This window comes from Aythya ferina, assembly GCF_964211825.1.
Source record: "Aythya ferina genome assembly, chromosome: 20".
In the NCBI taxonomy this organism is placed as follows: Eukaryota; Metazoa; Chordata; class Aves; order Anseriformes; family Anatidae; genus Aythya; species Aythya ferina.
Window position 1 is genome coordinate 2345953 of NC_140318.1, and position 23110 is coordinate 2369062.

A 23110-nucleotide genomic window follows, 5' to 3' on the forward strand; every position below is an offset into this window, starting at 1 on the left:
AGTTAGATTGATGGCAAACGGCTCATTTCTCCAGCTGGATCTGTGATAAAGAATAGTCAATTTTGGAGATTCAGTCAAGCAACCAAAATAGTAGGAAGAAAACAGGAGAAAAGAGGCAAAGCCGACCAGCACAAGAACCATCCGGCAGCCCAAGGGCCGCATGTGGAGGGTCCCTGCCTGGCCCCTTCCCGCTGCCCAGCCTGGCCACCGGGCCCCAGCTTCATCTGAGCACCGGGGTGGGAGCCTCGAGAGCCTGCCGGGGTCTTTGGCAAGCCGGTTGCGTGGCCACGGGCAGCCCCATTCATCTTGCTGACCTTTAGTCACCGCGTGCCTGCCAGGAGAGCAGCTCGCTCGCTTTCTGGAGCGCCTTGCCACTGGGGAGGAAAACAATTACGCAAAGAGGAGGGTTTGGATATTTTTTTAGTTGTCAGAGGCAGCCTGAAAGGTGCTTTATCTACCCACCAGTATTTTCCTGCAAAACCTCACTATGTTAGAACATAATTGGTCTGCTGATCTACTGTAAAGTCAGTTTTCTAGTTCTCTGAGGCAAAGTGTGATAGATAATGCAGGCAGGATTCAGAGCGTGGGTAGAACAATCTCATGTGAGAAGATGCCAATTGCAGAGATAAAGTATTAGCTAAATTTTATAATCACCGAGTTACATTTTTTGCTAAGAAAAGCAAAGCCAAGATTAGGATTGGCTCCAAAGATTACACAGTGTGTGGTCTCTGCATTTGAAGAGCTCTGCAAGGCACTCACTCATGTTACACAAATTACTTTAACAAAGTTAGATTCAGAATAATATTTATAAAGCTAAGATCAGCAGACCTTTTTGCAATCACCTGGGTACAATCCCCTCATTCACAAGAATTAGCTCTGAGTTATGCTAATCAGATACATTCAGGAGATGATGAGGGGTTTACCGTGTACTTTTAAATGGATTCCCAATGAAAAAAATTGGGGAGATGTACAATGACAGCTTCAGTGGACTTTCCTTTCACTCACTCATCTGTTGCTTATCAGTAATATAAAAGTTAAAACACCATGATCAAAAGCATCATTTTTATGGTGGGAAACCTTTCACCTCTCCATAAAGATTAAACATAATGCCGGGAGGCTTTGCTATTTGCAGATGTCATCTGAAGCACCAAGCCTGACCACTCAAGTGAAGCTTAAACGAAGTGGCCAGAATTTTGCTTTCCCCTATGTCAACCCAGGTTCTGTACTGAAGTACAAGGGGAGCACAGGCAAGGTAATACTCCATGTGGTTTTAAACAAATCACGGGATTTGAAGGTGAAATACAGGAAATCGCATACTAGGTGAGACATCTGGCAACTCTTATTTACAGATGGATGAAGAGAAGCACGGAGGAAATGACTCTCCCCACGCCGCAGAACACAACCCCGTTACATTACCGAGAGGACTCGGCCGTAGGACCCGCACTACCCCGCTGGCTGCAAGGTTGCTCTGTCTGCAGGGTCTTGCCTTTTCTACAGCCAAAAGCAAAAGTACCACAGGCTGAAGGAAATGCTGACTCTTTTACAGAGTAGTGCTTCAGCACCTTTTTTGCCAAGGTTTCTCTTGAATCACATCAGTTTTTTTCACTCATGAGGCCAGGGGGTGCTCCGCACGCTCTCAGCTGTTGGGAGCACTTCACCAGGTGCGTACAGCAGGTGCACACCCCTGTGTACAATCACCAGCTACTTGTGGGCTCTCATCTGACTTCATTGTTCAGATCACATCACGTTCAGATTCCATGAAGTGAAAATATTTGAGCCAGAGGTTACAACAGTAATTGCCCAGGCTTTTGTATGATTCAAACATTGTGCAGCCTGGCCGCGGATACCTGTAACACAGCCATAAGGGCTATAAATCATCACGGAATCCACTCGCGTGCCAATTCTTTCTGGTTTCTACTGAATTATTTGCACAACATTACACAGTGATGACACTTAGCACACAAAACTCCATTAACAGGAGTGATGTGCTGTCTAAAATTAACTCTATGTACTTGCTTTCTCTTCAGTTTCTGTAGAACATGAGGAGTGATGCAGATGGTTGACAGCAGTGAGGAGATTATAGTGATAGCTGTAAATTTTGATGACTGCTATCAAATGCATCATACGGCTTACGATACCCAGTAGCGATTAAAAAAAAAAAAAAGAAAGAAGGAGGAAAAAAAAAAAAAGAAAATTTTGCCATCATATTTCATGGATTACTATTAGCAAAACTAAGTCTCCAGCCAAACTCTATTTTACCATCAAGCGCTGATGCCTGACTGCCATAAGAAGTATTTTAAAGGAGCAAGTTTGTTGTGCACTAGGCAGTAGTAATAGCAAGGAACTTTGAAGCCAGTTCCATATTACAGGATTTAACAAAATAAGAAGATTATTACCTCAAACCTTAACAGACACTGGTTATCTGAAACCACTAAAGGAATAAATCTGCGAATGAAATAAATCTACTGTATGCAAGCCCGAAGTGATGACAAACAGATTGAAATTTGAGGGTGGGAATTTTACTACTCAAAAAAGCAAGGCAGTGATCAACTGCACTTATCAGAGACGAGTGCTAAGCAGCTTGCTCCAGCATCTCTGAATGAACTTACTCGAGCTGGATCACCGGCTCTGCAGGGCCAGAGGAATGCTACGCGGCACATTGGTATACTGCAGGAGAATTGGCAAAGGGAGCTGGAAGCACTTTACACCACAGTAACGTTTGCTCCATCCTCAGAGATGAAATACTAATCTCAGCTACAAGACGATGATATCCACAGTCTTCTCCCATCACAGGCCTCCCTGGATAAACTTTTATCTTCTTTTGAGAGTTTGTGCTTCACCAAGCTGGCACAGCTCTCGTGTTCCTATTACCCCTCCTCTCCTCTAAATTACCATGACTGGAAGCCCAGGCTTTTCAAAGCTAGAATGATTTATTGAAATGAGTTCTGACTGGTAGGAACTCTGGCAAGCAGAAGCTAACTAAATGCAAACAATTAACAGAACAAGATAAAATCTCTCAAGAAAATTTTCAAGCAGTAAAAGAAACAACTAATGAAGGGCTGATGGTTTTCAGTGCTTCCTGGCAAAATCCTAAACAGAAAATCAGCATCTTTTTCTAAGGTGCACATCTACCCATTCACTAGTTGAAAATTAGATTTTAATTCATTAGAAATCAGGACAGAGAAAACACTGTTCCACGGCTAGACCTCCAGAGAACATATCTACAGCATCTGTAAGAGACAGACACTTAGCAAACACTTAGCTCCTAAATGTTATAGGGTTTTCAAAATATCCACATTACATCCACTTGGATACAAGTATTTTTAAGGTAGGAGGAAGTTAATCATAATCCAATGGGAAACGTAGCTCTCTGTGTTGGTTTTTGATTTATATTTCATCTCTATCCTTCACCAAAATATGTGCATATATAATTAGCTTAAAATATTTAAGAACTTTTTTTGATGTGGGATCCATTTGCAAGCAATATGATACTGAACACCAAGACCAAATTGAAACGATTTACTGACAAAGAACCCATGTTTCCAAAAATGTTTATACTGTAGAGAGTATGCAATCTGATTAATTTACAAATCTCTACAATATTGGCAAGTTGACAACACACAAGGTCTTCAACCTGAATTATATCAAGTAAAATCACATTGCACTTCTTCAAACATGAGCAGACTTCATACGAACTCTTTCCATTTGAAGAAATCAGAGCACATTATTAGCTGAGATGATTTCTTAATTTAGTTAAACAACACAGTAATGTGAGAAAGAGCAGAGAAAATGCAAACACTAAATTGTTGGTTCACCAAGGAACTGAGTTTCTATGAAAATTTTCTTCGTGGAGGAAAGAAGAAAATACAGTTCTGCAATTCTGCTTCTTTTTATTAATGACTCCCTCTTGGCCATCCTGGTTAAAGATAGCAAAGAAATTCAGACTTCTTTCTTGTAATTCCACACACAATGGTAACACCTTTCCAAAGCGTTGATGGGACCCTTTACCAGAGAAGGAACATTCCCGGTTTTAAGAAAAAGCAAGTTAGTGCTGCGTGAACTCACACTAACAATGGGCTGTGTAGATGTTTGCATGAGTTCCACCAGTTTTTTGTTTTACGAGCCAGAGGTGTAGCTGTTGTGCCGGGCATTAGCACTTCTCCAGGTGTGAGAGGGATCCTCATCGGGCTGGCTCTCAGCAGCCATGGCAGAGGAAGGAGCCGGGACAGCACACCTCTCCTTGTGTGCTCTGCCTGCTCCTGGTGTCCGTGCAGCTCTCAGAAGTGCTCTGCATAGAGTCAGCCCTGATCATTGGTGTTCCATGACTTTATTTCTCCTTTTTGTTAGATTTGAGGCTTGCAACTTGGAGTAGTTACTGGGCAGATGGGATTGCAAGGAAATAAAGAAGCTGCAGGTCTTGGTTCTCCTCCCATCTGCACCACCCCAAAATCACTTCTACTCCACTGCACATAAAAGCAGGGTTTGAGAGCAAATGCAATGAGAGCTGGACAGGAATCTGATCAGCCATCCACAAAATGTTGAGGAGGGGGAGCATAAAAAATATACCATTTCTTTTAGATGCACCAAATGCCAGAGGTCAAAAAGTCAGGCAGCAAACATAAAATGGCTCATAAAAAAAAACAAGGTGAGCTTATCCACAACCTCAGGACATATTTATATATGGAAAACGTTGACACAGTAAAAGAGAAATCAGTCATCTTTATCCATGTAATTTACCAATAGCTAAAAACAAACCACCACCAACAACCAAACAAAACAAAAACACAAAGCAAAACTGCATCATCTGAAAAAGGAATGCCTTGTCCCTACTTCTTGAGTAGCTCGTGTCCCTACTGCTGCAGACATGTCCTTGTTTCTTGCTTTCATGCCTGTTCAGGACGCAAAGCAGTTAAGGTGCCTGTTCGCAGTTTTTTTGCAAGCACAGATGTTTGCCTGTGGAAATCCCACATATCAACAAGAAAGCTGTGACAAATATAAGCTTCACGTAATAGAATTTAATTTGGTCTGAATTAAAAGCTACGACTGAAAGCCAGAACAACAGTGACTAGGACTGTGGCATCACAAGAAGATATTTACAGACAATGCTAAATGGCAAAAAAAAAAAAGCTCCATGGCTTTCAGTCGTTTGTGCTATGTGGCCTAGAGAGCAGCAAGGGTTAACAACAAAGTAGATGAGGATGAGTTACTGGAAAAGACTCAAATGAAGATGGCCAAAAATAAGGTGGTGGGCAGCCAGATATCAAAACATCTAGGTCCTGGGGTCTGACAAAAGCCTTTTTGTCCTTTTTCACCAAAAATACAAAAATACAGTACTGGAGAACAGCACTTCCCCCTACTGTCTGTTCCGTTCCCATCCCTAATGTACATAAATGAAAAACATAAAATAAGACAATCCAGCTGATTTTTTCTTGGACTGTTCTAGTATTGACTGAATGCTGGATGAAGCTCAACGCAAATTTATTTTCCCTACCCCAAATCTAATTTAGACTTGTAATACAAGGGCTGAAGTCTTTCCCTGATAATTTGTAAATATCTTTAGAAAACTAAATGACCTGTTGGGACTGGAGACTCTTTACAAAGGAAGGAAAAACCTCTTGTCACAAAGCTGGAGATTTTAACAAATTTGTGTTGGATGTTCCCTTGAGGAAAGTGTCTTAGACCTGAACACTGGCAGCTCTTTCCAAACCAGGCAGCTGGTTAGCCCCATGGCCTGAAAACTGGAAGGGGTTTGCTCTTAACACTGCAAGAGACTGTTGCCTTTTTAGCACAACAATATGACAAGCAGGCCAGCAGGATGTAAACCTGTTCTTTCTTCTTGACTCTTTAATTCCACCCATAAATAAAGGTATTTTTCACTGCCCTGAATACCTGGCTGTCAGAACATCCTTATTGCCCATCTTCCTCAGGCACTGTCAGAAGGAAAGTTAGCGTCATCTTCTGAAACCAGCAGCTACACTTCTTCTGGGGGGGACACCTCAGAGGACAGGGTCTCTGCTTTTAGAGATAAAACCATGTGGACAAAAATACAATTGACAAACCCATATGTACTAAGGTATGAAACTTTCTGTAAGGATTTCTTTTTAAAGAACAGACTTGCTCCTTCTTGCTTCCCCCCTGAATTCACCCACACAAACTGTATTAAAAGCACAAGCTTGCATATATTATCAGTATTCTCCATTTTGTTTTAATCCTATTAATAATTACCATTTCTCCAATTAATATTATCATGAAATTCTTCTGTGCAAATCTATAAACTCCAGACATAGCCAGCAGCCATTTCACATACTGCAGTTTGAAAAACACACTGCCCTAACCCAAACCGCATCCTCTATGCACAGTGAAAGGAAATGTGCACGTTTTTCATTAAGATAATTAACATTCTCTCTTCAAACATTTCTCTTTCTCAAGACACCTATTTTCAGACCTTGATTTTAAACTAGAGCTTCAGTATTCCTACGCTGTCAACAAACCATTTAATCTTAGTTCTTTTAGAACTGCAACTGCAAAAGTGAAGAGACGTACGAGACTCATTTTCGGTGGCAATATTCTGGCAATATTCTTTGCCTCCAACTCCGTGCCACTTAAGTAAAAGCTGTAATCTCCAACCAAGGGACCTCCTTCCCCTGCCGTGAAGCAGCCGAGGTCAGGATCAGAAGCTAGAGATGCAGCATATGGTTTCCACAAGAAAGCCTGGAAATACACATGTTGTCCTCCTACTGAACGCTCTCCCTTTCACATTACCGTTTATTACTTGGCCTGCAGGTATTTCTGTCTACTCTACAGGCCTGTATGAAAGTACCCATGGCTCTTTCAGCTTTGTCCTCAGCCTGCTGAAGGCATATGACGCCAAGTTACCACAGCAGCTTGCCAAGTAACACTTCCCAGTAATGAGAACCCCAGAACTAAGGGCCCTGAAGCCAGAACGACTTCTTATAAAGGAAGTGTGCGGCCCTGGGTCACGGCTGAGAGGATTGCAGCTGTGGTTCTGTGGTTATTCCGACAGCAGCTCCTGGCACAGCACCCACCCGGCGTTTGGAGGTCAGGTAGCAGCCTTCTGCTTCCAGCACGGCAGCCCCAGGAAGGGCAGCCAGGCAGCACAGGAGGCCAGCAGGTAGCACGGTGTAGGTTGGGGAATTCATTTCCAGCTCACAGTACAATGCGCTGTTATTCTTGGTAATTTGCAGAAGGACACATACAAACTCGCTCCCGTTCTGACTGAGTTTGATTTAAATGTAGCAGTTAACTATTTTAAAGCATTAACTCCAGGGAATTAAATGCCAAACTAATAAAACTGAAGAAATACCACCGTTGTTTGATATTCTTTCAACAGCTCAGAAGTTGTTTTATTTTTTGAGCCATATAACAGGAATAGCACTGCTTTAGACATCATAAAAGTCAAAGAGTAAGACATTGCAGCTTTGTAAAGAGATACTATCCAAAAGACACGTTTGAAGGACAAAGGCATAGATGAAATTAGCTGAATTTTCTTTGGAAAATAATATATTCAGTTGAAAATCAGATTTTGATTATTCTAAAGCCATTCACACATACAGCTCTGGCTGTATTTTTTCACAACTAAATTCCCTAGGCTGAAGGCAAGAGAAGCCCTCCGCTTGCAGCCCCACTCCACCCTGCTCACAGCAGAAGTGGTCGGGGTCCCAGGTCAGGGAACTATGGGCAATCCACCCCAGAGCCAGGCAGCTGGCATGGGCTGTGAGAAAAGAGTGGATGGAGGTTTAAAGACCTCAAGAGAGAATGGCTTTCAACGTTTCCAAGAGGAAAATCCAAATCAAACCTACTTTTGCTGATTTTCACTTCCACAGCTGTTCTGAAGAATGGTTTCATGGAGCCTGAAACAGAGACCAGGACTTCTCTGCTCTACCCTGCCTGCCACCAGACTACTCCAGTTTCTCTGGAGCCCTTCTTTCTTGATTGCTGTTCCTTTTCTGTTTAAAACACTGGTTTCTATGCTTCATCTGAGCTAAATGAAGTCAAGGTAGCCATTTTTTATCTTGATTTTGTTACCTTATCTTGTTTTTCTCTCTCTTTTTTGCATTTGGATAGTCTTCTGGCAAGCACCAGCAGCAATGACATCATAGCAGGAGGCGGCATCTATTCAGGGGAGCTCAGAGCCAGCAAAAATACTCCGAAGAACACAAAAATAGTTCCTATTACATTTCCTTGGCAAAGCAAAATTGTATTATATAAAAAGGCAAAAGAAATAGTTATCACAGATGCATGCAAAGTTCTTATGTTAATGACCGCACCTCAACGCCCTGGTTCACATCTGCAGCCTGGCAGCCTCTACTCTAGGGAGGTCAGATCTGTGAAGCTTACTAAAACTCTGCTCCAAGCTCACTAAAAATCTTGACTCCAAGCACTGAAGTATGGAAGAGGGAACCACATTCCTTGTGAGTTAAGTGAGGCTGAACTCCCAGAGAAAGTCTGGCAACAAAGGCTGGCAGGAGCAGTTGCAGTGGAGGAAAGAGGAACGCAGTCTATGTGGATTCCTGAAATTAAGCTGTAAATACACAATTGTGTTTTTGCATTGGCAGATTGCCACTTTACCAGGAAAACACTTTCCTATACTGAAAACGACAAATCTTCATCTTCAAGGAAACAAAAACTCCGGCCTGGTTACAAACTGCACTAAGATTTTCCAACTTCCTATAAGCATGTCAGGTGGATATTGCTTTCCACAGTAAAAGGACAAATGTCTCCAGCAAATTACCTTTTATTTATTTATTTATGGAGGTGACAGAGAGAGAAGGAGAGAAGAGAGAAGGAAGGGAAATGGGCTAAGGAGCTACAACACAGCAATAATGCAATGCTAAAAGCTCCCTGTGTACGGCTGTGAGCAAGCCACTTTTAATTCAGCTCTCCTTTACAAGAAGGGGATAACAAGAACACGTTTAAACTTGCATGAGGATAGCTGGATTAGAGACTGAAAAGCAGATGAAATTGCTGCATTCAAGTTCATAACAGCACACTAGCAACAGGAAGGCCAACAAGAAGTGCTCTGCAGCTGCACAGAATCACATTCAGGGGAAATATTAAGCAGCAGTAAGTTGTGGAGGGTTCTGCTGAGGGATCTAGTAGCAACCCTCTACAAAGGGGTTGGTTGCATGTTCTGTCCTTAAACAATAAACTCTGCCCCATGAAAACACACAGAGCACAGTTTGACCACTGAATCAAGGAACTACTATTTTTGATGAAGGAAAACCTTAAGAACCCTGTACACTTTGAGCAAAAAGGAAAGGCCCTCATTGGCAGCAATTTTTTGATTTACATGTGCATATGAACATAGCACTGAATTAAAAAAGCTCTGATTGCACTGTCCCTTATGCTATCATTTACAGCTTCTCCTGAGGCTCTGCTGCCAAGAGCTAAAAAACTTCAGCTATGCCTGGAATGGAAGTGATCTTCACCCCTGAAGTTCAAAGGTCAGGATTTTACTCCCCATGCCCCTTCATTACCATCATCACGTCTGGCCCAATGACAGATTAATAAAGGGCACCTGGGAAATCTTTAATTGCCAATATAATTCCACCAGAAAAGACCTGGGTGAGCATTTATTATTATTATCAGCAGCAATGAATAAGAAATAGTTTTTCTATCCCCAGAAGTGTGACAATTACTGGAAAACGTCATTTGCACTGGTACATGCAAGACTTTTCAAGGTTTCTAAATGTACATAAAGTGAGAGAGGCACCCTTGGCTTGCACCAGACATAGCAAGACCTTAATCCTATATCCTATGCCCTAAGCAAGTACAGTGGCTACCAGCCAACAGCCTGCGCTGCTGTAGCACCTCTCTGTGCTTCAGGTGTTCCTTTTCTGGCTTCCAACTATTTTCCTGATTCAGGCTTCACCAAAGAAGGTTCTTTCCTCATTAAAAGTGTAATTTCTGATGATCTGGCATTTTGCCACAAAAATGTCTAAGTGAAAAGGTCTCAAGGGAGGTTTGGGTTGGACATCAGGAAGAATTTCCTCGTGGATAGGGTGGTGGAGCACTGGAACGGGCTGCCCAGGGAGGTGGTGGCATCCCCATCCCTGGAGGTATTTAGGGGATGTGTGGGGCACTGAGGCCATGGTTTAGTGATGGGATTCAGCAGGTCAGGTTGATGGCTGGAGTTGATGACTTTGAAGGTCTTTCCCAACCTAGAGGATCCTATGAAATGAAATCTGATTTTTTATTTATGTTTTTTTTTTTTTTTTTTTTTTTAGTGAAACTGGAGACAGCTACAGATCTTTTCTCTATTACAAGAGCACTACCTCAAGAGGCTCAAGTTTAAGAAAGCATGCTAGATGTAGGCTCTTCTCTTGTTTATTTAAAATTGAATCAATATGGAAAGTTTAGGTTGGATCAAGTATCAGTTATATAAATTCACCGTTCCTCTATTTATTGCATATATTTCTCTTAGAATACACAGAGGGACCTGAAACTTACATATTTAGTTTAGATACAGTTACAATTAACATATCAACACCAAAGAGAAAGCTAAAACCCAGGTATTTGTCAAAAATAAGTAACAGGGAGGCCTTCAGCAAACATAAGGTCTTAGAAATATTCTTTGCAGATTTCTCCTTGGAACAGATGACAGCAAATTGAATAATCTGACTCACTGGAAGGCAGGCTAGCATTTTGTAAAATAGCAGTATTTCATGTGCTCCTCCAGCTAACTTTGCCTTGCGTAGATACGAGTGTCTGACTGAAATGTCACCTCTAGGAAAAAAAAACACCTAATGTTTTAGAACAATATCATAAAGTTAAGTATGTGCTAATTAGTGGTGGGAGAGAGTGGTGGCCAGCAGTCTGCTTGTGGCAGGCCTGTTGTTTTGAGGTTAAAGGCATGCCTACAGTTCTCTCTCCAGTGATTGAATCTACACCAGCAGGTCATTAGTGTGCAGGATTTAATAGGCTCACAAACTATATCTTGTCTCCTTGAAGTGGAATGCACCATTTGACTGCAAATCCGGACTGCTGGAAAATAACTGTGTTTTGTCTGAGATAACACTCAGGGAAACATGAGTTGGGAGAGCTCTCTTCCAAAAAAAATGCAAACCCAAATGTATATGCAGTCTTGAATTTCAATTACACTCTCATTGCACAAACTTTGTTTTTAAAACCTAAAAACTTTGTTTTAAAAACCTACAAAAGAAAGAAGACAAGCATTGTTCCAACTCTGCTCATTTCTTCAGGCTCATTAAAGGCATTCTGAGACAAAACACAGTTTTTGATCTCAGGCATTGCTACAAGGCAACTGTACATTTCAAACCAGACATTCATTTCTAACAAAACAAAACCTCTGTGTAAGTAAAAAGTCAGTCCCTGAAATGCAGAAGTCCTTAATTGCTTACCTTTTATAAGCAGGTCAAATTTTTAGAAGTAGTATCTCAAAGCAGCTCAGACATTCCATGTTGACTGCTGCACCGCAATAAACAGCTGCAAAACTTGCTGATTTATTCCCCCACTTTGTGTGCATTCTGAACCCCAGAAGAAATCCCATGCAGGAAAAAAAGCAAAGTAAAAACAACCCCAAAACCCACAGAAGGAGCACCTCAGCTTCACCCTCAAGCAAAGCACAAAAAAAGTTTAACAGGGAAGCAGAAAGGAAATACAGGCACAACTAAGTTTGGCTAACAAACAGCAAAAGCAAGCTTGCTCCCCTTGCATGTAGTCCTGGCTAAAGGTGCCTCTCCAAGCAAAATTCACTGAGGCTCCCAGCTCCTCGGAGCAGATGGTATTCACACATTATTCCCCAACAGCAGCATTCCCTAGGCCAATCAGGAGGCAGCACTCAAAAGCCAAGCGCTTCCCAGACTCTGTTACAGTTTTCAATAGCTATAGCACAAGATGAATGACTCAGAAAATGAATAAGCAGGGAAAATAAAACACGCCTCTCTCCCAGTCAGAGGCACAGGCAGGCAGTTCAGCAACCCGAATGTACTAAGCATTGGCTTCGAGTCGAATGCACCTGTTTTTTCCCAAAATCCTAAATGCTGATTACATTTTCAGTATCTTTTATTTGTGTTGTCAACTTAATCTTGGGTTGGAAGTCACAGGAAGAATTAAATCTCTGCATTTTTTTCTTCAGTCTTAAACACTACGAACATTTGAAAGAGTCAAAAAAGCATGAACTGTGTGCATCTTCTTCAAGACAAACAATTCCCAGTTAACTCGATGAAGCTCCTCATGCCATCTCTTGCTGAAAACCTACATAAATAGCTCTCAATATTTCCACTAGCTCTACCTAAATTTACCAGGAAAGTTTAAATTACAATAAAACAAATACATCTAAGAAGCAAATGAGTTAATGACCACCCACCTTTCAGGGGAACTATGTTACCCAAAAGCTGGCCAAAACAGTAAACTATTTCCAACTGCTTTGTTTAGCTTATACACCATTGCAACTGTCTCATCCAGGGATCACTCTTAAATCCAACTGCTCAATTTGATGTCCGGCTTTTTTGACAGCTGCAAATGAGTAGTAAAGGATGAGCTGCTAAACAAAGCAAGTTACTCCTGGAAGCAGACTTGCAGAGCACTGACAGTTTTCTCCTTAGAATAAAGTACTGCCCTCGTCAGCCTTCCAAAACATACTGAAATTCTCTTTATTTTTTTACAGCAGAGGAGACTCTAAGAAGATAACGCTGCATTTAATGTTCCTGTGCCAGCTCTCACTGCAGTCTACATAGAATGCCTTTATTGCTGCCACCAGAAATTAACTCTGGGTTGGCCAACACACTGCAGTCAGACAAGTGGAGTCAGTTAAATCAGCTGAACTATCTGGGGTGGGAAGTATTCTCCCAGGTTCCCCTGGATATTTTCAGATCTTTGTCTGTGGCAGTAAATTGATCCTTTGCATTCCTGTCTGACACATGAACTGTGAAAAACTCTTCAGGGATATTCTCTGTGCCATGAGTAATACTCTAACAACACTTCTGCAAAATATAAGACCAGTTGCAGAGACAATGAAATACTGTGAACTCTGGTCTAACTTTTACTATTATTATTTTAAGTCAAATATATGTATTTATTTATTCTGGAACAAGTAAGAGAACTCCATTCACATCTTACTTTCCTTATTTCAAAACACTGAGCATTGGGAATTCTCCACCCTGGATTAACCGTAGGATTCGGAGGCATCGATTTGCTCCACACGCCACGCCATGCCCACCCAATGGCTAAGCAAACAAGCCCACACATAGAGCCACAGGACAAAGAACAACGCCTTGTGTTAGTGCATTTGCCACAGCTGTCTACCAACTTCCCAGCTACCTCTAGAAAAGTATTTAAAGGCGTAAAGCAACTAGCAGCATATCTAGATTTGGTAGAAAAACAAACCTGAAACTTTATTTTGGCAGACATTTTCTGATCGCTGCATTAAGCTCTGGGGCTGCCAAAATCACTGACTACTGACTCACCAAGCAAGGCAGCTGGTCGGCCTCCAAGTCTGTATCAGCAGTAGCGATGCTTTGCAATTAAATCTTTTGCATGTGCTAGTTCCTTGGAGATGCTCAGAGGGGAAGCATCCCTAAATGTAAACCTTATTACCATAACGATCTGACACGATAACTGCACGGATGTGTCAAGAAACCTCCCTGACAAACATCCAAAGCAGACAACCAGACTAAAGAACATTGCAGTGAAGTGGCCAAATGTAAGCACCTATTTATTCTTTCCACCCCTAAGCACACAGCACTCTTGTTAGACATGGATGTAAAGCATCAGCTGTTGCCAACCTTTCTGGGCACCACCAGAACAGGAGGCTGCTGTCCAACACCTCAGTAGCTTCATGTACAGGATCACAGCAACCCTTGCTTAAAGGTCGCAGAAAAGGTCTCGATGAAGACTTACATTTCTATTGCAGCTTCTCCAGTTTCTGTTATCTATTACCCAGAATCTTGTGAATTTGAAAGCTTCTGACCTACAAATACCTTGATATGTCATCTCCACTTCCATGAAATCCCTTGTCCTTCCAAATCAGACACATGAATATAACATTAAAAATCCGTTGTACAAAGTTCTGTGAGAGACTCAACAACAGTGTCATTCTTTAGAGAGAGAACTAGAAGGCTTTGCTGCAAGGCCATGCTTTGGAGTTGATCTTTTTGGAAGCAAAATAAAAGAGGCTTTGGAAATATTTGACTATGAAAAGCCCCTTTTCTTCATTATGAAAAATGAAGGCGCTACCTAAACTGTTTCCAAGTATGGATGGTTATACCCTGTTCATCTAACGTCCCTTGGTACTTTCATGTAGATGTTTCTCCTTTATTGCGGGCTCCAAGGCTGGTGGGGTGCTTGCTCCTTGATTGGCTTGACCTTTTTCTACCTTCTTCTATGGATTTTAGTAGTGAGAGCAAGAAAGAGACTGGGTGCAAAGTTAGTTCCTAATTCATTTATAAACTTGGAAATTGTTGAATGCATTCTACCAATCATTATATAGTAATCTTGTTAATCTTTGGTCTCCTATTCCTCCAGAGTTTTCTGCCTTTTTGATACTGTTGGACACTTCACTAAAGCTTTATTGGATTTCTCTGTTTCACCACATACTGTAAATTATACTCAAGTTTCCAGATATTGCTTATATCTATTTTTAAATCTTTCTCTTCATTGCCAAAAAGTTCTGGGGACAATAAAGAAATTCAATTATACCCTCCCACCTATTTTAAACTCTGTGTTTACTCTACTCGCCACACACTCACTGCCAGTTGAGGCAGACTATTTATGATTCTTTTCCAGCAACGATCACTACACATACTTGGATCATATCTTTAGCGTACGTCTCATACTGGTCATACAACTTAGAGGCTCCTCAGCAAATAACGTGGAACAGTGGCCTAATGTTACCTCCAGGGCTAAGCTGTCACTATTTCAGCATTTCGCTATTTTCACCAATAAATAATGCCCTCAGGTAGGACATATTTGAATTTGTCAGCAGTATTTCTTATTCCACTTTGTCTTTGCCCACCAAGATTTAAAACTTTTTTTCCAGAAAAATGCATTCACTCCTTTCCTTTCAGTCTTACCCTTCAGTGCAGCACATCTTACATATGAGTTATAGTTAGTACCTGAATGCAGTATAGGTAAAACGAAGAAAACTACAGCATGCTGTAAGAAAAGGACTGCCACCCAAAATAAGCCTGCTGCTTTTATGCACAATTCATCAGGAATTCAATCTGCATTTATCTCCTGCACGTATTACACTGGCATTCATCTTCCTCTTTCCAATTTTTCCTACCATCAAGCACATGTTCCTTTACCTCTCTTTTCTAAGAAACCATGAAGATAGACATGGTGTAAGGACTGCAAAGAAGAGAAGAATGATGGCCAAATGTCTCAATGCTCTATCGTTCTCAGCTAGCTCAGCCTTGAAAACTGACATTCATGATGAGAAAGTATGATTTTAAATAACTGCTATTTAATCAAAAGAGAGACCTTGCTTATGTAACACATCTCTAAGTAACCATATAACTATTTCTACTAATAATATACACTTTGGTTTTTTAACTTATTGAATCCAAGGAGTTCTTTACAAACAAGCAAACAACATAAATGCTGGCTGAGGTAAGCAGATGAAGAAGGCATCATTTTTAAATGACCTATGCCACAGGCCACAGTACAGAACTGCTTAATCACCTAATGATAGTTTAACGTGTTTAATTTCCACACTATGCATTAGCATTTGTCTTCGGTCCTGTAGACAATGATGGGAAATCCTCTTTTGAGAAGATGATCATATGAGGTCAATAACATACATATATTGTCCACACAGTGAAATAAACTTCATGGCCATGAAACAGAAGAGCCTACAGAGCTGATGAGCCCTCGTCTCTGTCTGCTGAGGTGCTGGGTGAGGTACCCCAAATGAGGGCATCTGCTGGATGCAGCCCAGTAGCCACATTCATGGCCTTCACCTGTTCTATGGCAGATCTTTGTTCTCTCTCTCTAAATAAAACACCTCACTCTTCACCTGCAGCAGCCATAAATTATTGGTCTTAGGTTCCTGCACAACTCTGCTATTAAACTTCAGATCTGATCTAGAAAAGCTTCTGTTTTCCCAGTCCTTGCTTCTGCTTTCCTCTCTACCAAATGCAATCTTTAATGCACGTCAAGGTGCTGAGGTTAGGGTTTCCTTACTTCCCTAGACCATTGCTTAAAGAATCTGAATTACCAACAGCAGGAAAAGTTCAGGCCTGGCTGTCATCCATGCAATCCTCCTGGCTGATTACGTACGTCAGAGTTTGAAAAACACATGCCATAATTCTTGTATTATCAAAGCACAATGGTTTAACTCCAGTCCTCTGTGGTACAAAATCTGCATTTGTGATTCGCCCTCACTGTGTAAGGAATATGATTCCACTAAAACCAGTAGACGAGATTTGCTCTACAATGTTGTTCAGAAAGTCCTCTAAATCCACCGTGCCTCTAAAAGCTTAATAAGTAACTCACAGAGAAATATTGTCAGGCTACACACCAGAATAAACTCAGAGGTGATACCAGTGTTCACTATAGTGACAAAACTGCCCTCTAAGCAATTAGAAGACACAACGAATGCACAATTCACAGATATTTTGTACTCAAGAGTTTGTACACAAAAACAGCATTTCATAAATCTTTGCCAGCTCACAAAAAAACTGCTGAGTTGTCTTTTACTCTTATAGCTGCAAGCGGCTATAGCACAAAGAGAAATCTGCAGCTCTGATATGTCATACCTCTGAAATGGGTAATTTAGGGTTATGGTTTCCGAATCAGCACATTCTTCAGCACTTTTCTTCCAAGAAAAGGCTGTGGGTTTGTATGTGTGCGTGTGTCTGTGTGTGTAACAGAAAGAGAGAGAAGAATCAAGTAAATTCATTCAGTACATTAAAAAGAACACATCAAAAAGTCAGAACTGTGAGCCACCATAAAATGACAATAATCTTTCTTTATATTCCCACTTTTCAGAAAATGGAAATAAAATATTGGGGGTGCTGTAATGACTTTTTAAAGCCTTACAAGAATCTGTATCGTTATGTGAGCTTTTATCCTAGGTACACAGGGAGAAAAGTTGCAGAACTTTGTCTCCTTTCACAAGCATCAAAATGGATAGCAATCTCTCAAGCTGGTGTTCAAAGTGGCGCAAGTACCACAGCTCTACAAGGAATCATAGAAAATAACCCTGTAACCGTTTCACCCACAGGTTATGATTTTATTCCAAGGTCTTTTATGTCAAAGCAACTAACACAGATGAAATCTCATTGCAGGCCCACAAATAAATGAGCTCGTCCTCTGCTCCAGTCACAAGCAGTAATAAATCCATGAGGTATCCTCCACAAAAGGTTGGCAACCTAATATGATTAGTAAAAAAATGTGTGGAAAAATGAGCCACACAGCTTCTCAGTCTTGAATATTCCACTAAGGTCTTTCTAGATGATTTCATACATCTCTATAAGCAAATGAAAGGGCTGCAAGAGGCAAAAAGAGCAAATCTAAAGTATATTACTGCCACATATCCTTCAGAACAGCTTTTGCTATCATTAGTGATCTATTTATTGGGCTGGTCACGACCAGCTAAGAATGAACCGACACTGAATTCCAAGATAAGGTCTATGGCAAACCAGGAAGGACTACCCGGTAAATCAAAAATGAACTAACAGTTTTCATTCTGCCAGCAGAAGAAATTTGATTTGACATTCTTGAAGGCAAAAAGGCACTTTTACAGAAAGCAGTTCAAGTTACAGTCTGTTCCCAGGGCGTTCGTGTCTGTCACGTGGGCAGTACAGTAAGATAAACACAATAGTTATCCGTGTGGCCAGAGCAGCTCATTTGCTGTCTGATAATAAAAGGGACAAAGGGGCTGCTCCATGAATGACAGCTACCAGAAAACCTCCTCAAAGGAGAAAACCTTTCTCACCAGCACCCTGCTGGCATATTTTTGAGAACTTTCTACTTAATGAATTCATGCAAAATAATGCATGGTATATCATAACAGCAGATTAATGCATCGATTCTGCACATTGCTCCTGCGGCTCCAGCAGCAGAACACCTTATGCAATTGACCCGACCAACAAATGGTTCAACCTTTTTTTAAACCCTGGGATTGTTTAAATCAAAGTAATTAAAAATATATATATATCTAAAAGGAAGCCAGGGATTTAGAAAGTCAGGAAGGGGGAATCACAGGAAGTTCTTCTCTGGTCCTTGGTGCCATGGGTGCTTATTTCTCACGTTTCACAATATGAACATTTCCAGTGCCTATCTACTTATTCAAATATTTTGTAGGAAACACAAGTTACTACAGAATGTGACAGAATAAACTTCACATGTCTGTATGGAGAAGAGTGAAAAAGTTCTATATCTTAAATATACATTCTAAATTTAGCAAGCCATTTTAGCAAATCTGAGAAAGCAAAGTTACACTTATATTTCCCAAAGAATCAGGATATTCTCTCTGTGACTCCTAAAATCCAGATTCTAATGTTGGGACAGGCAAAGATAGTTGTTTATATGTTTGTTAACATCAGTCCAAAATATGCATGCACTTCTCTGATAATGCTGAAACTTGCTGCTATAAAGAAAAAAAAAACTTTCAATTCTATGTCATAGTAGCATAAGAGGAGGTGTAAGACACAAGAGGTAGATGCTGTTGTTCCAGAGGGAAACTAATATAACTACATTAAAAAAAAATAAAAAATAAAAGAACTGTGATTCTACCTTAACTTTTTCAGGTAAATATTATCATCTGAAAAACACTGAATTCTGTCCTTGATTATTTTATATAATTCAACTTCAACACGGCACAGAGCCCGAAGTAAAGCAGCGCTGCCCACTTATATCTGTCCAGTCAACTGTTCACATAGTTTCAATGTTACTTCATTCCCTTAACCACATTCTTTCCGCACAGCTTCAGGTCTACCCTGATCTTAACACTGCAGTTACGTTGTACTAAGAGCTCCGGGTTATCAGCAGAAAATATGCTGCAGGAATTCCAGAGGTAGCTCTTGAACCCTATCTATGTAAAGGTGGAATACTTTGTGGATTTCAGACTGCATACCGAATAGCACTAAATACATATGAAAGAGCTGAGAATCAATGTATTCTGAAAAACACAATCTTAAATGGTTTTTAAAAATGTAAACAATTTGTTGTCCTCAATGCAGCTGATCCACTTTACTAACAGAGAAAAAAAAAAGGTAAGATTTGCAATTGCAAACAACTTTTCACCCCAATTTATGCCTTTTGTAAGTCTTCTAACAGACCAGATAGCAGAACATCAGCATGTGGAATGTTATAAATCCAAGGAATAGCTGCAGTTTTAACCACAGACTTTAATTCCAGGGTGAATTTATGTGGTCCACAGCTAAATATATCCCTCTAAGCAAATTACTCACTGCAACTGCCTTTAGGAAAGCTTTCTGCAGATAAAGAAACTGTTTCCAAATGCTAGGCTTGACAGACACACAGCATAAAGTTACATTCTTTTCTCACTAGCAAAAAAGACCCCCAAACTGAATAAAGTAAAATAAATAGGTTACTCTCCTCTCTGCCCAGGAGATAGGTTAATGAGGAGAGCACCAATCCTGCTGGATTACTTCTTATAACACCCTGTTTCTATCTGTCTACTACATGCCTATCTTGAAACCCTGTAAACAGAGTGATTTTTAAGATAATGTGAAGCACATTACCGCACTCATTTCTACTGATCCATGCAGAAGCCAGTAAAAACACATGCCTAACCCTGTGCCTTAAGTAGGATGTGCAACTCAGACGCTCTTTCGCAATCCTTTATTTCCTCTTTCCTATGTTTTCTACTTCTTACCATTGGAGTTGTCCTGGTCCAAGGGATTATCTGGTTCCATTACTTCAAATAAAAGCATCCAACATGCAGTTCTCCATGCAGCAGAGGCATAAAAACACAGCAGTTGCCTAAGCTGATTCACCTGATTTATGAATTAGTGCTGCATCCATAAGAGGCTGTGTTTCTTCTTTTGTATTACATCTGGCTGCTTTTCCAACTAGATGGCTGGGTATTACAGCATGCAGGCCTTTTTCCAGCATCCTCTTAATGCATTATATTTAAAGTAGCAGCAACCTTTTTCTCCCATCCCCCAGAATAAGTTACAGCAATGTAACTAGGCTGAGCTGGCAGAGAGCGGAGCTCATTCAGAACAGGACCTGCAAGCGCTCTCCGATCCGTGTTGCTGCATAAATAGAATGACTGATACAATAAAAAGTAAGTGGGGTTTGACACAGCACGGTACGCACTGCAGAAAATCGCACCAAAACCAGCAAAGGTCTTGAGGGCTTGGGGAATGCCTTCTGAAGCCACCAGTACCCACCCCCTCCCACACAAACACAAATTATGTCCTGTTCCCTCCTCCCCTTCCTCCCCGCTCCAATCTTTTATAACCCTGGATCTCCTCCAGCAATAGTCTGTTCCTTTACTCAGTTTATAATAAACTCTGCCATTCCCTTGTGTCCCTAGGGCTGTCTTGGAACGGAAAGAGGCTGTTTGCAGAATGAATAGACCAGCCACTGCCGAACAGGGAGGCAGCTCGGGGACTCTGCGCTGGGCAGCTGCAACTTGCTGCAGCAACAGCCGTCTGCTGGGCACCTTGTCCCGCATTTCCCTCCTTTGCCAAGCCAGGAGCTGCTGCTAAGCTGGCTTTCTGGGAACCTTCTGCAAACGAGCTGGGGGCAAGCACTGGCTCTGGCAGAATCAGACAATACATGACACCAGATTCTGGAACTGCAGACCCTCAAAACAGAGATAATGTTAGTTGGCGGTTAGGTCGCAGGACCAGGAGTCAGGTCACCTTTGTTGTACTGCTGGGTCTGCCACTAAGTCCCTGAGACCTCACAGAATTCAGAACTCTTCTTTGTGCCTTAATTTTCTATAGCAGACATTGAAATGTGCCTTATCTCACAAGAATACAGCTGAAAGTTCCCAACTTTAACTGCTTTGAACTTCTCAGATAAATGATACAGAAGCAGGACTGAGGAAGACGACCCATCCCATCACCTAGCTGAGAAATACATAATTTTACTTTCTCTGAAGACATCTAAAAAAAAAAAAAAAAAAAAAAAAGTATCAATGTGCAACTATAAACCAAGGTGTTTCTCTGAAAGGTGAAGTTATGCCATTACAACAACCCTGGAAAAATTCTCCAAATCCAGACTTTCAGGATCAATATTACTTTGAATGTGTTATTCAAACTCTTTCTTTAATACTCCAGCAAAGGCATTAAGATTATCTCGCTAAAAAAAAAAAAAAAAAGCTTTTGTTTAAATCTAAGGCAAGGATCACTCTAAACACCTACAACAGATTTAGTGCATTTTAGGTTTGTCAGGGATGATGACACAGGATTCAGAGGCAGACAACAGAGCGCAGGGTTTTCTATTTTGGTGCTCCTGGGTAATGCTTCTGCCTTACTAGCTCACTCTTTACAGAGTCATGTAACTTGTGCTTTAGAGCTGAGTATTCATGCTTGGTGCTACAAGCTGTAGGCGGACAAATGAATGGCTGGCTGAAGGGAGAAAAACATGCAGTTCTGTATGGAGAAATTAACCTAGCAGGTTGATATGACTCTGCTGTAATTGTACCTTACAAAAACACTTTAGTACTGTTCTTGAGAATTATGCCATATTAATAGAAGAAAAACTCATTTCCATGTATTTGTTTTAAGTATTGCTCAGTATATAGTCCCTATTAAATAATGTTCTGAGATCTCTGCCTTGGTCTAAATTACAGTGCTGCAAACCCTATATTCTCTCTCCTAGCACCCTACGCTCCCTATGTTCTTTACAACTTCACTACTTCTCCCCCTCACTGACAAAACAAAAACCCTCCCTCTTTCCACCTTCCCCACAAAGCCACCTACTCTGTGACTACAGGAACACGGCACTCTGTCTGCCTGCAGCCCTCCACCTGTTCGGGGTCATATATACAGTCTAGGATTTAGTACATGAGAGAAAAAAGTGTGTTAACTCTTGACACACACACATTACATCCCTCCAGTCTGACGTAACAAAAGCTGACCATGGTAAGAATAGAAGGGACTTGGGGAAATTTTGGAATAAAAGGGTCTTAGGTTAATTTTGGGAGCGAGCAGTCCCAACCATTTGGCTACCCTGCATCCTAGGGTTTGGAACTGCACCAACACACACATGGTGACTCATTAACACGGCCTGCCTAGGTCACAGGAGATGAACTCCAGATGCTGAGAGCTCCGTGCTCATCCATGTATAGCAGTACAGAGCGCTGTAATGCTCGTTGCAATTGACAGGAATCATATAAAGAGAGAATTTGTATTTTTCCATGAAACAGAAACTGTGGATACATAATGTACTTTTCATAGATAATTTAGTACCAGGAAGGAATAAACACCTGTGAAATCCTTCCTCGTGGTGAATCAAGAATAAGCCGGTAACCCTAACCAAACAGCCAAGACCAAGAAAGTGAGACAGGAACAGTGAGAAATAATACTTATTTAGGCCTCAATGACTCTATATGAGAACTGATTTGACTTTAATGTCATCAAAATGATTTGCTCCTCTGCAGTTACAGTCCTAGTAAAAATTAATCTTTAATGTGCCAGTCAGAATGATGTCAATATTTTGGCTACGGCACTACTCACAGTTTCTAACAACCAAGCTATTGTCATGCACTCTTTGCTTGAGCACAGCTCATGCCATCAGAAAAGTAGCTCATGCAATGATTTTGAAGAGAAAGGGACAGTTGGAAGACCAGGGCTTTGATCACTAGGGATTTTAATTGCTCAGGCACTGAATGGAAAATTGCAGAAGTAAAGAGGGAAATGATTTTCAGACAAATGGCCTGAATGGTCAGAGGCTATGCTAGACCAAATCCTAGGAAAAGAGCCAAGCACACTGAACTAATGAGTGTGGAAAGAGAAGTCTAGCTAGCATATTCTCTGGAATACCTATGAGGTTAAGCAGAACACAAAATTTAGAGTTTGGGAAAGCTGACTCTTCAAGGAAGGAATTTTGAAATGGTTGGAAGGAAGTGGAAATTAAATGTACTCTGTTTCTGTCTAATCAGAGCATCTCTGCATTCCCCTAGATAGGCAGTTATAAGACAAAA

At 41.0% G+C, this 23110-nt stretch overlaps 1 protein-coding gene across 3 annotated transcripts in view; it reads right to left on the minus strand.

Moving 5' to 3' along the window:
- Window positions 1–23110, minus strand: part of DAB2IP (DAB2 interacting protein) — a 210784-nt gene that overhangs the window by 161047 nt on the left and 26627 nt on the right. Inside the window, exon 1 of one of the 3 annotated variants that reach the window (XM_084493797.1) lies at window positions 19826–19880. The exons of 1 other annotated variant lie outside the window; for it this stretch is intronic. In XM_084493797.1, the coding sequence (XP_084349923.1) occupies window positions 19826–19865 (40 nt within the window). In that variant the 5' untranslated portion in view covers window positions 19866–19880. Of the gene's footprint in view, window positions 1–11381; window positions 11729–19825; window positions 19881–23110 lie in introns of those variants that run through there. One more of the 3 variants, XM_084493802.1, reaches the window with a different exon arrangement.